The sequence below is a fragment of the Denticeps clupeoides genome, chromosome 6, assembly GCF_900700375.1.
Source record: "Denticeps clupeoides chromosome 6, fDenClu1.1, whole genome shotgun sequence".
Lineage (NCBI taxonomy): Eukaryota > Metazoa > Chordata > Actinopteri > Clupeiformes > Denticipitidae > Denticeps > Denticeps clupeoides.
In genome coordinates, this window is record NC_041712.1 from 24,420,762 (window position 1) to 24,434,971 (window position 14,210).

Consider the following 14,210-nt stretch of genomic DNA (forward strand, 5'->3'; position numbering starts at 1 on the left):
GCGAGCGCTGTTTCCTCTCTCCCCCTCCCTCCCTCCCTTTCTCCCTCCATCTCTCTCTCTCTCTCTCCCTTTGCCTGTCTGTCCATCACCCCCTTTCAGGCGGCTGGAGACGCCGTCTCCGCGTTCGTCTGAGCCCCCGGATTTACCGTTCCACCGGATTTTCAGCCGATATCTTTGCGGCGTGAGCAGGTAGGTAAAGTCTTACTGCTGCATGGCTACAACATGCTGGGTTCTGATCTCCAACATGTGTGTGTGTGTGTGTGTGTAAGAAAGTTGTCCCGCGTTGCATGCGTGGGACAGTGATCGGTGATGTAAACCGCCGATGTCGGCGGCAACTAATGACGAGGGCGCAGACTGACTGGCGGGCAGGCGGCAGGACCTCCGCCCCCAGGGTGCCCAACCCCTTGTTCATTGAAGCCTTCTGTGGGGGTTCGCTGTACGGGGGTCTGATTTTGGCACATGACATCCCTTTAGCCCTTCACTCGGTGAGCAACAGGAAACAACTACGGAACGAGAGAAACCTCCCAACACCACGAACCAAGTGCATTCGGAGGATGTTCACGGTGCTCTTTGATACCATAGACAGGATGTCCTCGTCAGGAAGTAAAAAGGGCCGCACAACGCCGGCGTCACGCTAACAAGCTGCACTACAGAGGCAGGGGGAACCAAAAAGTACATCAGACACGCTTTCATTACCGCGTGACGGAGGAAACGCGCAGCCTGTGTTCGTTTGGTAACAGATAATGCAGCCGTATACACGCAACGTGACATCACTCGCTTCACCTTGAATCGCACTCCATGTTGCTCTCCATGCACACTCTGCTCTTTCACGTGTTCCCTCAGCGAATTGTGACGTCTCGAAAAATAAATGCCCCGTCCGCCACACATAAATGTCTTTTTTTTCCAGGACACGGTAATTCTGGGAGCCGTGGGACTTACTTTGCTTGCTTGTGGGATAAATCCCAATGACGACGAGGGCCCGGAATATCATGACATTTAACGGCCTGGCCACTCAATTATTCATATCGTTCTAAAACCAGAATATAGGGAGAAGAAGAAAAAAAAAACCCAAACTAAAACTAAACAGGAGAGCGAATGACCTTCTCTACGTCGGCGCTGAATGGTTCTCCTGCTGCCCTAATGGACCGCCGCCGCCTCCAACATCAGCCAACAATTAAACAAGCACAGAGGTGCGCATGTTGCCAGGAAACAAACAGCACAATTAAATATGATTATTCTGCTCTCGGCGCGGGCCGGGAGGCGTGGAAGTGTGTGCGGGGCTCAGATCACCGTGGATTGAGTGACGAGACACCAACTTGATTGTTCGGCCGGTAATTGCAGACGATTAACGTAGCTTCTTCTCATCCGTTAGATGTCTTCACAGTGGAGGAATGATTGGAAACCACAATAGCTGCTTCTGGCAGCTTGTCTTTAATTTTAGTTTTAGTCGAGGCTTTGTGTCCATCTGTCATTTTAGTCTTTATTAGTCTTTATCACGTCCATCACGTCGCCTGTGAACCAGAAGACCCAGGTTCAAATCCCACTAACTACCATCGTGTCCCTGAGCAGGACACTTAACCCTGAGTGTCTCCAGGGGGGGACTGTCCCTGTAACTACTGACTGTAAGTCGCTCTGGATAAGGACATCTGGTAAATGTAAATATCAACTCATTTTAGTGTCAACAAGTCAAACGGCCAATTTATATTTGCATTACATAATATTTAACATTTTATTAAAGTTATTGCTATTTACGGGTTCTGTAATGATGCATGTGTGTGTTCGTATAAAATATATTGTAAGAAGTCATAAAGAACATTAATGTTTTCCTAGTGATCTAGTGGCTAGGATTTATATCTATTTACATTTTACATTTACAGCATTTATCAGACGCCCTTATCCAGAGCGACTTACAATCAGTAGTTACAGGGACAGTCCCCCCTGGAGCAATTTAGGGTTAAGTGTCTTGCTCAGGGACACAATGGTAGTAAGTGGGATTCGAACCCGGGTCTTCTGGTTCATAGACGAGTGTGTTACCTATTTATATATATGCCAATTTATATTTGCATTACATGATATTTAACATTTTATTATAGTTTTTGCTATTTACGCATTCTGTAATGGTGCATGTGTGAGTTCGTAAATATTATATGATAAGAAGAAGAAGAATGCTAATTCTTCCCTGGTAATCTAGTGGTTAGGATACAGCGCTTTCACCGCTGCGGCCCGGGTTCGATTCCCGGTCAGGGAATCTAGCGATCTGTTCCACCATCACGAGGTTGAAACAGATTATTACAATGGCTAATTTATATTTTCATTACTTAAAATATTATTATAGTTTTTGCTATTTACGCCCTCTGTAATGGTGCGTGTATGTGTTCGTATAAAATATATTATAAGAATAGTAAATTATTAATATAAATAAAACTTTTGATTTAGGTAAAAGGACTGGGAAACCAAGACGGTGCTCACTGCAGGCCGCCAGAAGACGAGCCGCGCCCATTAGTCTGATGTGTCCCTGGTGGTCTAGTGGTTAGGATTCGGCGCTCTCACCGCCGCGGCCCGGGTTCGATTCCCGGTCAGGGAACTCCTTTTTGCAGTAGTCCACCTCTGACCAAATCAGAGGAACACCGAGAAGGTGGCCATTACAGACCTTTGTTGTGACGCAGGGTGGAAGCCAACCACCATTAAACAAGAAGAAGAAGAAGACGTGGAGTGTCATGGCGGCTGAGCTACGCCAGCCCCGCCCATAGTCAGCCCCGCCCACTCTTTAATGATTATTAAAATAATAGGGTTAAGCAGGAACGTATTTTACATTTCAATGTCTTATTTTGTTTGATATGAGGAAAGCTTTTGAGGAAATAATTTTGCCAGCTTGTCCTTATTTTAGTTTTAGTCGAGTCTTTTAAAATCTGTCATTTTATTCTTTATTAGTCTTAATCACATCCAGACTCATTTTAGTCTAGACAAGTTTCAGTCGACTAAAACGCTGAGCATTTTAATCATATCTTCATCAGAATTATCCATTAATATTTAAGTCTTGTTCAATCAGTGAGAATTGTATTTTAGTCTCTTTTTTAGTAATGCAATTATATTTAACCCAGTCAACACAGTACAAGTACCGAATACAACAGACAAAAAGCTCGTTATTAGGTTATTAATACCTTATAAATTCAAGAATATTCAACATCTATTTCAGTGGCTCTATTTCTCCTCGTGATTTTTGACCACACATTCTGTTTTCTTTTTCCCTTCATTGTTCAGAAAGTGTCCTTATTTCTATAACCCACCACAAGCATTGTGAAATATTAATAATGCACCAAGGGGAATTGAAAAAGTGATGTCATCTGTGCGACCGAATGGGAGTCACAGGAAACAGAAATACAATACTTCATAAAAATAATAATGTGATTAAACAAGAGGAAATAACCTCTCGTCTTATTTACATCATCAATAAAAGTAAATACTACATTTTTGTATACCTTTTATTTTGTAAACCATATTTTGTCTAATTTTTAAAAAATATTGCATGATGTATGTTATCTTGACTCGTTTTCGTCAGGTCATAAAGTTTTGTTGACAGAGATATTTTAGAAGTTATCTTCTCCACAAATTTCCAAACGTTGTGCTCCAGATCCTTCTGTTCTTGATGCTTGAGGACATCTGATGCGAGTTGCACTGCTTATCTAAAAATTATTCTTATCTTCATGCCAGGAACCATTCATTTGGAATCGATGTCTGGAATAGAGTTTTCAGAAAAGGAAATGAATGGGACGATTCCGGAAGATGGAGCGTTCCTGAAGTTCACCCCAACCTCAGCTTCCACAGCAGCGGCCGCATCATTGTCCAGCCGTCCGGAAAATGTCTTCGTCTACGTGTCCATCTTCCTCAGTCTGCTGGTCTTCCTGCTCAGTCTGCTGGTCATTGCCCTGTACAGGCTGAAGAACATCATCTCCTCCAGCTCCTCCTACCCAGAATGCACCAGTGAAGGGGGCAGCTCCTTCACCAACATGGAGATCTGCAGCATGTCCTCACAGCGCTCCACAGTGTCCTCTCTGTCTTCCTAACATACACCACTGTGCTCATGATGATGACATCTGCAGGTCCGTGTGGATAAAGGTTTTTCTGAGAGGATGAAGCGGATGCAGGCTGGGGAACGGAGGACATGGAGCAGTCTTCTGACTGCTCCGAACAGAACTGCAGAACAAGCCCTGAGGAAAACAGACTTCTGCTGTCATTATTGCCTTTTTTTTGTTTCTGTACAGAACTGTGGTCCAATTTGATTGATTGATACATCACATATCCTTGTATTATGCAATGTGCATTCACCAGAAAGACTGGCATGTGAAAGGATCGGTCCTTTCTGGATCAGGTCACCACTGGTTTCTGTTAAGATGCTGAGCTGTGAAGTCTTGTCCCCGTGTGTCAAGGCCTGGAGTGTCTTGCTGTGACCGGGCCACAGTTTCATATTTATTCAAGGTGACCAAATTCGATTTCCATTCCATTTATGATCCAGCTGTTCCTGAGCGACATGGAATGAACATTTAAAGTGGTGAATATTGCAACTCATGTCAAAACATCACATAGGAAGTTTGGTAAAATTACGTTATAATTTTATAAATTACATCATAATTACACATATTATAATGCAGGCTCTTGAGTGCGACAGACACAATTTTCTTTTTTTGTATTTATTGTATTTCTCAAAAAAGATCATTTGAAGGCTAGTAGCGCTTCACTATGAAACAAGAACCTGGAGCCAATCAAAAACGAAAGGGCCAACACACCAGCCAATCAGAATAGTTTTTGCAATTTACGCGCTCTGTAACGGTGCATGTGTGTGTTCGTATAAATTATATGATAAGAAGTCATACAGAATGCAACGCTTCCCTGTTAGTCTAGAGGTTAGGATACAGCGCTTTCACCGATGAGGCCCGGGTTCGATTCCCGGTCAGGGATCAATCTTCGTTCATGACATAGCGATCTGTTCCACCATCACGAGGATAAAACAGGTTATTACTTTGGCCCGAATATTTTTTAGTTACATCATATTTAACATTTTATTATAGTTTTTGCTATTTACGTGCTCTGTAAATATGATTATGATTCGGAGCTTTCACCGCCGCGGCCCGGGTTCGATTCCCGGTCAGGAAACATCCTCGTTCTTCACCCAACGGTCATGACATAGCGATCTGTTATTGAATCTGTTGCGCCATCACGAGGTTGAAACAGATTATTACAATGGCCAATTTCTATTTTTTATTACTTAAAATATTATTATAGTTTTTGCTATTTATGTGCTCTGTAATGGTGCGTGTATGTGTTCGTATAAAATATATTATAAGAATAGTAAATTATTAATATAAATAAAACTTTTGATTTAGGTAAAAGGACTGGGAAACCAAGACGGCGCTCACTGCAGGCCGCCAGAAGACGAGCCGCGCCCATTAGTCTGATGTGTCCCTGGTGGTCTAGTGGTTAGGATTCGGCGCTCTCACCGCCGCGGCCCGGGTTCGATTCCCGGTCAGGGAACTCCTTTTTGCAGTAGTCCACCTCTGACCAAATCAAGGGAACACCGAGAAGGTGGCCATTACAGACCTTTATTGTGACGCAGGGTGGAAGCCAACCACCATTAAACACTGAAGAAGAAGAAGAAGACGTGGCGTGTCATGGCGGCTGAGCTATGCCAGCCCCGCCCATAGTCAGCCCCGCCCACTCTTTAATGAGTATTAAAATAATAGGGTTAAGCAGGAACGTATTTTACATTTCAATGTCTTATTTTGTTTGATATGAGGAAAGCTTTTGAGGAAATAATTTTGCCAGCTTGTCCTTATTTTAGTTTTAGTCGAGTCTTTTAAAATCTGTCATTTTATTCTTTATTAGTCTTAATCACATCCAGACTCATTTTAGTCTAGACAAGTTTCAGTCGACTAAAACGCTGAGCATTTTAGTCATATCTTCATCAGAATTATCCATTAATATTTAAGTCTTGTTCAATCAGTGAGAATTGTATTTTAGTCTCTTTTTTAGTAATGCAATTATATTTAACCCAGTCAACACAGTACAAGTACCGAATACAACAGACAAAAAGCTCGTTATTAGGTTATTATTACCTTATAAACTCAAGAATATTCAACATCTATTTCAGTGGCTATATTTCTCCTCGTGATTTTTGACCACACATTCTGTTTTCTTTTTCCCTTCATTGTTCAGAAAGTGTCCAAACGTTGCTTCGTACATTTCTTCCATCTTATTTCTATAACCCACCACAAGCATTGTGAAATATTAATAATGCACCAAGAGGAATTGAAAAAGTGATGTCATCTGTGTGACCGAATGGGAGTCACAGGAAACATAAATACAATACTTCATAAAAATAATAATGTGATTAAACAAGAGGAAATAACCTCTCGTCTTATTTACATCATCAATAAAAGTAAATACTACATTTTTGTATACCTTTTATTTTGTAAACCATATTTTGTCTAATTTTTTAAAAATATTGCATGATGTATGTTATCTTGACTCGTTTTCATCAGGTCATAAAGTTTTGTTGACACAGATATTTTAGAAGTTATCTTCTCCAGAAATTTCCAAACGTTGTGCTCCAGATCCTTCCGCTCTTGATGCTTGAGGACATCTGATGCGAGTTGCACTGCTTATCTAAAAATTATTCTTATCTTCATGCCAGGAACCATTCATTTGGAATCGATGTCTGGAATAGAGTTTTCAGAAAAGGAAATGAATGGGACGATTCCGGAAGATGGAGCGTTCCTGAAGTTCACCCCAACCTCAGCTTCCACAGCAGCGGCCGCATCATTGTCCAGCCGCCCGGAAAATGTCTTCGTCTACGTGTCCATCTTCCTCAGTCTGTTGGTCTTCCTGCTCAGTCTGCTGGTCATTGCCCTGTACAGGCTGAAGAACATCATCTCCTCCAGCTCCTCTTACCCGGAATGCACCAGTGAAGGGGGCAGCTCCTTCACCAACATGGAGATCTGCAGCATGTCCTCACAGCGCTCCACAGTGTCCTCTCTGTCTTCCTAACATACACCACTGTGCTCATGATGATGACATCTGCAGGTCCATGTGGATAAAGGTTTTTCTGAGAGGATGAAGTGGATGCAGGCTGGGGAACGGAGGACATGGAGCAGTCTTCTGACAGCTCCGAACAGAACTGCAGAACAAGCCCTGAGGAAAACAGACTTCTGCTGTCATTATTGCCTTTTTTTTGTTTCTGTACAGAACTGTGGTCCAATTTGATTGATTGATACATCACATATCCTTGTATTATGCAATGTGCATTCACCAGAAAGACTGGCATGTGAAAGGATCGGTCCTTTCTGGATCAGGTCACCACTGGTTTCTGTTAAGATGCTGAGCTGTGAAGTCTTGTCCCCGTGTGTCAAGGCCTGGAGTGTCTTGCTGTGACCGGGCCACAGTTTCATATTTATTCAAGGTGACCAAATTCGATTTCCATTCCATTTATGATCCGGCTGTTCCTGAGTGACATGGAATGAACATTTAAAGTGGTGAATATTGCAACTCATGTCAAAACATCACATAGGAAGTTTGGTAAAATTACGTTATAATTTTATAAATTACATCATAATTACACATATTATAATGCAGGCTCTTGAGTGCGACAGACACAATTTTCTTTTTTTGTATTTATTGTATTTCTCAAAAAAGATCATTTGAAGGCTAGTAGCGCTTCACTATGAAACAAGAACCTGGAGCCAATCAAAAACGAAAGGGCCAACACACCAGCCAATCAGAATAGTTTTTGCAATTTACGCGCTCTGTAACGGTGCATGTGTGTGTTCGTATAAATTATATGATAAGAAGTCATACAGAATGCAATGCTTCCCTGGTAGTCTAGAGGTTAGGATACAGCGCTTTCACCGCTGAGGCCCGGGTTCGATTCCCGGTCAGGGATCAATCTTCGTTCATGACATAGCGATCTGTTCCACCATCACGAGGTTAAAACAGGTTATTACTTTGGCCCGAATATTTTTTAGTTACATCATATTTAACATTTTATTATAGTTTTTGCTATTTACGTGCTCTGTAAATATGATTATGATTCGGAGCTTTCACCGCCGCGGCCCGGGTTCGATTCCCGGTCAGGAAACATCCTCGTTCTTCACCCAACGGTCATGACATAGCGATCTGTTATTGAATCTGTTGCGCCATCACGAGGTTGAAACAGATTATTACAATGGCCAATTTCTATTTTTTATTACTTAAAATATTATTATTGTTTTTGCTATTTATGTGCTCTGTAATGGTGCGTGTATGTGTTCGTATAAAATATATTATAAGAATAGTAAATTATTAATATAAATAAAACTTTTGATTTAGGTAAAAGGACTGGGAAACCAAGACGGCGCTCACTGCAGGCCGCCAGAAGACGAGCCGCGCCCATTAGTCTGATGTGTCCCTGGTGGTCTAGTGGTTAGGATTCGGCGCTCTCACCGCCGCGGCCCGGGTTCGATTCCCGGTCAGGGAACTCCTTTTTGCAGTAGTCCACCTCTGACCAAATCAAGGGAACACCGAGAAGGTGGCCATTACAGACCTTTATTGTGACGCAGGGTGGAAGCCAACCACCATTAAACACTGAAGAAGAAGAAGAAGACGTGGCGTGTCATGGCGGCTGAGCTACGCCAGCCCCGCCCATAGTCAGCCCCGCCCACTCTTTAATGAGTATTAAAATAATAGGGTTAAGCAGGAACGTATGTTTCAATGTCTTATTTTTGTTTGATATGAGGAAAGCTTTTGAGGAAATGTTTTTGCCAGCTTGTCCTTATTTTAGTTTTAGTCTAGTCTTTATGTCCATCTGTCATTTTAGTCTTTATTAGTCTTAATCACATCCAGACTCATTTTAGTCTAGACAAGTTTCAGTCGACTAAAACGCTGAGCATTTTAGTCATATCTTCATCAGAATTGTCCATTAATATTTAAGTCTTGCTCAATCAGTGAGAATTGTATTTTAGTCTTTTTTTCAGTAATGCCATTCTATTTAACCCAGTCAACACAGTACAAGTACCGAATACAACAGACAAAAATCTCGTTATTACGTTATTAATACCTTATAAACTCAAGAATATTCAACATCTATTTCAGTGGCTATATTTCTCCTCGTGATTTTTGACCACACATTCTGTTTTCTTTTTCCTTTCATTGTTCAGAAAGTGTCCAAACGTTGCTTTGTACGTTTCTTCCATCTTATTTCTATAACCCACATAAGTCACACATAAACACTCTTTATGTATGACCGCCGCGGCCCGGGTTCGAGTCCCTGGGATACCGAGACGGAGCTCACTGCAGGCCGCCAGAAGTCGAACCACGCCCGTAAATCTTGTCAGTCCCTGGTGGTCTAGTGGTTAGGATTCGGCGCTCTCACCGCCGCGGCCCGGGTTCGATTCCCGGTCAGGGAACTCATTTTTGCAGTAGTCCACCTCTGACCAAATCAGAGGAACACCGAGAAGATGACTATTAGAGACCTGGCTTATAATTTGTTGTGACGCAGGGTGGATGCCAACCGCCATTAAACACTAAAGAAGAAGACGCGGGGCTTCCCGCGGCGGAGCTACGCCAGCCCCGCCCACTCAGATCCTGAAAGTGAAGTGACCTTCATTGTGAAACATATGCAATAAGATTTGTGCCAAATTTTTTGAAGCAAAACTTTCCTAATATCAAACAAAAATGTAAAATAATAGGTTGCACAAATCTGATTCCGTAGAAACACCATATCGCCCGTGGAGCAGTGTCTGGGGACGGTGCCTTGCTCAATGGCACCTTGGCGGTTCGGGATTCGAACAACCTTCCGATTACGTGTGCATTTCCTTACCCGTTAGGCCAACTGCCCCAACGATCCTGATTACGTCTCCACTTACTTCCACGTCTTCGTGCTCCGTAAAGAATAATACTTCTTTCGCTCAACACTATTCCTTTCGATCATTTACTATTATATAAAGTGGATTTAATTTGCAGGTATTGCCGGGGATTCTGACGTGTTTGAAATTGTCGAAGCTTCCCATTGGTGGACAAATGGGCGTGGCCGACGGTGGGCGGTCGTATTGCAGGCGGCCATAGACATAAACACAGGGCGCCGCCATATCTGGACGGGGTTCCAGGTCCATCTAACCACGCTACTTTGCGAAGTTGTCGGACTTTTGCGTCGCGTACGAAGAATCAAGGCATAACATTTCATAAATGACATTTTATTTGATCATCTTCTGTGTTCCGAAATTTAGTGTTCGACAAATAACGTTGTTCATGTTACAGACCAGAGCATCTGTCTTCCCACCTCCACCCTACAGGAAAGACAGATTCTGTTCTGTAACCTGTACATGTTCCAGTTCAAAATCTATATAATTCTTGATCTCTAAAAATGCCTCTGTGTATGGACCTGCCCTGTCTATAGTTATTTTTTCCAAAGTAAGCAGACAAATTGATGTTTATCTCTCATATTAAATATAAAAAATAATATTCCTTGTCTGAAAAATGTATTGTGCAGAGCTCATTGTCTATAGTTTTCTACAAATCCACACAAATGCCTGTCGCTTTGGATAAACGTGTAAATATGAACGTATGAGTGGTCACGCTACAAGGTTATCATGAAGAATGCCAGGCTCTTTCAGTGAACATTGCTGCGTTGTACTTGCATTGTTCTACATGTAGTACGAGTGTAGTCTGATAAATGCTATAAATGTAAATGTAGTTTAAATGTGTTTCGAATGATTACCTACATACCTATATGCAGATTAATGCGGTCGTAAATACATGTCTGACATTAGAAACTAACCAAATCGAATAAAAACCGCGTCTCACGTTTATCACCTTGGCCATGATAGACGTTCATTCATTTAAAAGGAGCGCCAGCCCCTCCCAAGATGGCGGATCCGTTGACGCATTCGCTCACGTAGACGCCCCGTTCAACGCGACAGCTAGTCTTTGCGTCTATGGCAGCCTGCAGTGACAGGCTTCTCGTTTGTTTTCTTCCCGTGGCGGAGAGCTAGTCGTTGTTACGTACTGCGTATTGCGCCATGAATCCCAGTTAACCGCGCCGCAGGAGACATGAGCGAAGAAGACCGCGCCGCGTCTCTGGAGGAGAACAAAGAGTCCGCGGCCCTGCGTCTGCTGGCCAGCGTCGTGGACCCGGACGGCTACGACATGGACGAACCGGACGAGGAGAGCGACGCCGCCGTGGACGCGTCGGACCCCAGGGACAGCGCCGCGAGTCCCGAGGAGCTCAACGACGAGGACGGCGAGAACGTGTCGAAGACGTGCACGTACGAGGGCTGCACCGAGACCACCACGCAGGTGGCCAAGCAGCGCAAGCCGTGGATGTGCAAGAAGCACCGCAACAAAATGTACAAAGATAAATACAAGAAGAAGAAAAGTGACCAGGCCATGTCGTCAGGGAAACTCGACGTAAGTCGGAACGTTCGTAAACACGCAGAAGCACGCACACGAACTATGGAACCACCGCATTGTTATAATAATGTTTTAATACATTTTAAAGGTCCCCTGACATGAATTATTTTTGCTTTTATTTCGGTCTTGTTGGTCCCCTAATACTGTATCTGAAGTCTCTTTTCGAATTTCGAGATTTACAGCCACTTTGATCCAGGACGCGCATTAAATGCTAATGAGGAGGAGAGGGGCGGGACGAGAAGGAGAGCGCTTAAGGTGGCTTTCGCGGAAATGACGTCACCAACCCAATTTACCAATCTTGTCTTGTCGCCGTTTTTCCAGAAAAAAATTAAATGAACCCACTGGATCTTCAGAGTCTGGCATGACGGAACAAAAAAAAATACAATTGTACTCATTTTTACATCCAATCACTGAGCAACTGCAATGCTTCATGACGGTCGGTGGTGGGCAAATTCCAGATCCGACTGTCTTGAGCTTCCGCTCTCTGAACTGAAAGTGAAGTGATTGTCATTGTGATACACAGCAAGCTCAGCATACGGTGACACATGTCCTCTGTATTTAACCATCACCCTTGGTGAGCAGTGGGCAGCCATGACAGGCGCCTGGCTCAATGGGACCTCAGATTGCGGGTCCGCTTCCTTATCCACTAGGCCACCACTGCCCTGAACGGTGAAGTAGAAGGAACAAAGCACTCTTTACAGCTGTCACAATTTCTAGCTACTGCAGGACCATAGAAAGGCTCGGGGAACTCGTATTAATGTTAAATAATCTCACTAAGTCAAATTTTCCTAATAGTGGAGATTTAATATAATTTTTGATTATATTTTGTGTAATAGCCAGTAGGTGATATCGAGTGACGCTTTTTTGAATGTTAACCTTTGACCTTTTACCAGGTCTTTAGCTTCCGATTCAGTTGTTTTTATGCATACATGATATTTGAATTAAGAGTTAATTCGTAGCCAGTGCTTGATTGGGGGGGAAGTTGCACGCATGCTTAAATAAATGTAACTTTTGGGGTTGTGTGCTCGACAGGACAATTCGGAGGAAAGACCCATGTCTGTCACCAAGCAGCGGCTGGGGAACATGGGGGACCGGCCTGCCAGACCCTCTCTTATAGAGCAGGTGCTGAATCAGAAGAGACTGGTGAGATTCACGATTGACACCATACACCCGGCCTTCCTCACACGTAATCAATTTGACTTCTGTATTAACAAACATGCAGGAATGCTTCTTATTTAGCCTTGATCGTGTAATCGGAAGGTTGCTGGACATTTCGTTGTGTCAACGTGTGGCGTGCTGTAGCAACCTTCTAATTCTGGGACCGCTTTCTTTACCCACTTGGCCACCACTGCCCCACTTTACTGGCAAATCGCATGGTGCAGAATGTGGATGGTCTATCTCCAGCATCAGAACTCAGTTTTTCTGCTACACTCTCACATCTGCTTCTCAAGAAGAACAATATCTTGTACTGCATGCAACGTTGTGGTGGAACACAAACGAAAGTGGTCAATTGAAAAGCATTTTTCTACCACCAAGCCCTCACAGACATTCGCGACCAGCTGAGGCAAATCACCCCGACGGTCTCGCCAAAACCACCAAAATCCTGGAGGGGATGAAATTTTAAGTTAGAGCTGCCTGGCTTTTTGCCAATTATATAAAAAAAAGATTGATTAACACATCCAATTTGTTGTGCACTTTTAACAAATAAAAGTATTTTGACAGTTTCACAAGTTTTTCTGAAAATTGCTAAAAATAAAAGCAAAAAAAAAAAATCAATTTTTTTTTTTACTGTGGTTGTGATTTTTGTAATCATGGGAATCCCTAATCGTAATTGAAATGAAAATGAGATCAGTAATAAATCTGCGTCAAATAAATATGGCTATTGCTCTGTAGAGAAGCCTTGGGTTGCTTGAAACAAGTCCAGTTTGTATGTATGTATATAGTACATTTACCGCATTTACCAGACGCCCTTATCCAGAGCGACTTACAGTCAGTAGTTACAGGGACAGTCCCCCCCAGAGACACTCTTAAGTGTCTTGCTCAGGGACACGATGGTAGTAAGTGGGATTTGAACCTGAGTCTCCTGCTTCCTAGGCGAGTGTGTTACCACACTAGGCTACTACACCCGTATGTATATGTATGTGATAGTAAATGAATCTGTTTGCTGGCTGTAGTCGTTGATGATAATGCGAGAGCTTCATTTTGCCAACAGTCTCTGCTGAGGAGCCCCGAAGTCGTCAGTTTCCTGCAGCAGCAGCAAAGGCTCCTGTACACCCAGGCACAGCAGAAGACACAGGACAACTACTAGCACGGCTCTCGCTCCCCACGCCGGTGATGGGGACACACACAGGCAGAGGACATGTGCATGTCACATTGGCATCTCATCGCTGTATTTCGTAGTTTTTATACTAAAAACGTCCACAAAAAGCGGCCAACCTAGAGTTAAGCTGCATCATAAGATCATGTGTTTCAATTTTTAATGTTTTTAAAAGGTATGTGGAATTTTGCATGTATTTAACGGCAACTCGTTGGGTTTGATATTGGGCTGTACATTTTTAGTTTTAATAATCATTCACGGCATGGCTAGTTTTGTGCAAATCTAGCTCGGTTTTAATTCAGTAAACTGGTGGTGGGAAATCCACCAGCATGAAATCTTTTCATCGGTGGAGACGCTGAAGCTGCCCACGCGTAAGAAAAATAAATGTGAATTTCCTTCCCCGTCTGGATGTTCTTATTGTGCAGTGCTGAGGATCACGTATGCAGATAAAAGAACA

General features: G+C 43.0%; 3 protein-coding genes and 7 non-coding genes across 10 annotated transcripts; all 10 read left to right on the forward strand.

The window, feature by feature from the left end:
- The first annotated feature begins 82 nt into the window (after nucleotides 1-82).
- Nucleotides 83-4,064, forward strand: LOC114792970 (serine-rich and transmembrane domain-containing protein 1-like). Its single transcript, XM_028984527.1, has 2 exons — nucleotides 83-189; nucleotides 3,712-4,064. The coding sequence occupies exon 2, from the start codon at nucleotides 3,732-3,734 to the stop codon at nucleotides 4,062-4,064; it is 333 nt and encodes a 110-aa protein (XP_028840360.1). The 5' UTR covers nucleotides 83-189; nucleotides 3,712-3,731.
- trnae-uuc (transfer RNA glutamic acid (anticodon UUC)) lies at nucleotides 2,177-2,248 on the forward strand. Its single transcript has one exon. It is a non-coding gene; the product is annotated as a tRNA-Glu (tRNA).
- On the forward strand, nucleotides 2,513-2,584 carry trnae-cuc (transfer RNA glutamic acid (anticodon CUC)). The gene has a single exon. It is a non-coding gene; the product is annotated as a tRNA-Glu (tRNA).
- An 820-nt stretch (nucleotides 4,065-4,884) lies between the features above and the next one.
- trnae-uuc (transfer RNA glutamic acid (anticodon UUC)) lies at nucleotides 4,885-4,956 on the forward strand. The gene has a single exon. It is a non-coding gene; the product is annotated as a tRNA-Glu (tRNA).
- A 501-nt stretch (nucleotides 4,957-5,457) lies between these two features.
- trnae-cuc (transfer RNA glutamic acid (anticodon CUC)) lies at nucleotides 5,458-5,529 on the forward strand. The gene has a single exon. It is a non-coding gene; the product is annotated as a tRNA-Glu (tRNA).
- A 1,158-nt stretch (nucleotides 5,530-6,687) lies between these two features.
- Nucleotides 6,688-7,041, forward strand: LOC114792222 (serine-rich and transmembrane domain-containing protein 1-like). Its single transcript, XM_028983147.1, has one exon. The coding sequence runs from the start codon at nucleotides 6,709-6,711 to the stop codon at nucleotides 7,039-7,041; it is 333 nt and encodes a 110-aa protein (XP_028838980.1). The 5' UTR covers nucleotides 6,688-6,708.
- An 820-nt stretch (nucleotides 7,042-7,861) lies between these two features.
- trnae-uuc (transfer RNA glutamic acid (anticodon UUC)) lies at nucleotides 7,862-7,933 on the forward strand. The gene has a single exon. It is a non-coding gene; the product is annotated as a tRNA-Glu (tRNA).
- A 501-nt stretch (nucleotides 7,934-8,434) lies between these two features.
- On the forward strand, nucleotides 8,435-8,506 carry trnae-cuc (transfer RNA glutamic acid (anticodon CUC)). The gene has a single exon. It is a non-coding gene; the product is annotated as a tRNA-Glu (tRNA).
- Nucleotides 8,507-9,362: 856 nt separating this feature from the next.
- On the forward strand, nucleotides 9,363-9,434 carry trnae-cuc (transfer RNA glutamic acid (anticodon CUC)). Its single transcript has one exon. It is a non-coding gene; the product is annotated as a tRNA-Glu (tRNA).
- Nucleotides 9,435-10,884: 1,450 nt separating this feature from the next.
- On the forward strand, nucleotides 10,885-14,158 carry rfxap (regulatory factor X-associated protein). The gene is made up of 3 exons (XM_028984574.1): nucleotides 10,885-11,433; nucleotides 12,469-12,579; nucleotides 13,649-14,158. Exons 1-3 carry the CDS (start codon nucleotides 11,077-11,079, stop codon nucleotides 13,742-13,744), a joined length of 564 nt encoding a protein of 187 aa, XP_028840407.1. The 5' UTR covers nucleotides 10,885-11,076; the 3' UTR covers nucleotides 13,745-14,158.
- The last annotated feature ends 52 nt before the right edge of the window (nucleotides 14,159-14,210 follow it).

What these genes read in the sequence shown, in the direction of transcription:
- LOC114792970 (XM_028984527.1), top strand. Translation starts at nt 3,732, where the DNA reads ATGTCTGGAATAGAGTTTTCAGAAAAGGAAATGAATGGGACGATTCCG.
- LOC114792222 (XM_028983147.1), top strand. Translation starts at nt 6,709, where the DNA reads ATGTCTGGAATAGAGTTTTCAGAAAAGGAAATGAATGGGACGATTCCG.
- rfxap (XM_028984574.1), top strand. Translation starts at nt 11,077, where the DNA reads ATGAGCGAAGAAGACCGCGCCGCGTCTCTGGAGGAGAACAAAGAGTCC. An exon ending in TGTCGTCAGGGAAACTCGAC is followed by an intron (nt 11,434 to 12,468) that starts GTAAGTCGGAAC and finishes TGTGCTCGACAG; the next exon opens with GACAATTCGGAGGAAAGACC. An exon ending in TGCTGAATCAGAAGAGACTG is followed by an intron (nt 12,580 to 13,648) that starts GTGAGATTCACG and finishes TTTTGCCAACAG; the next exon opens with TCTCTGCTGAGGAGCCCCGA.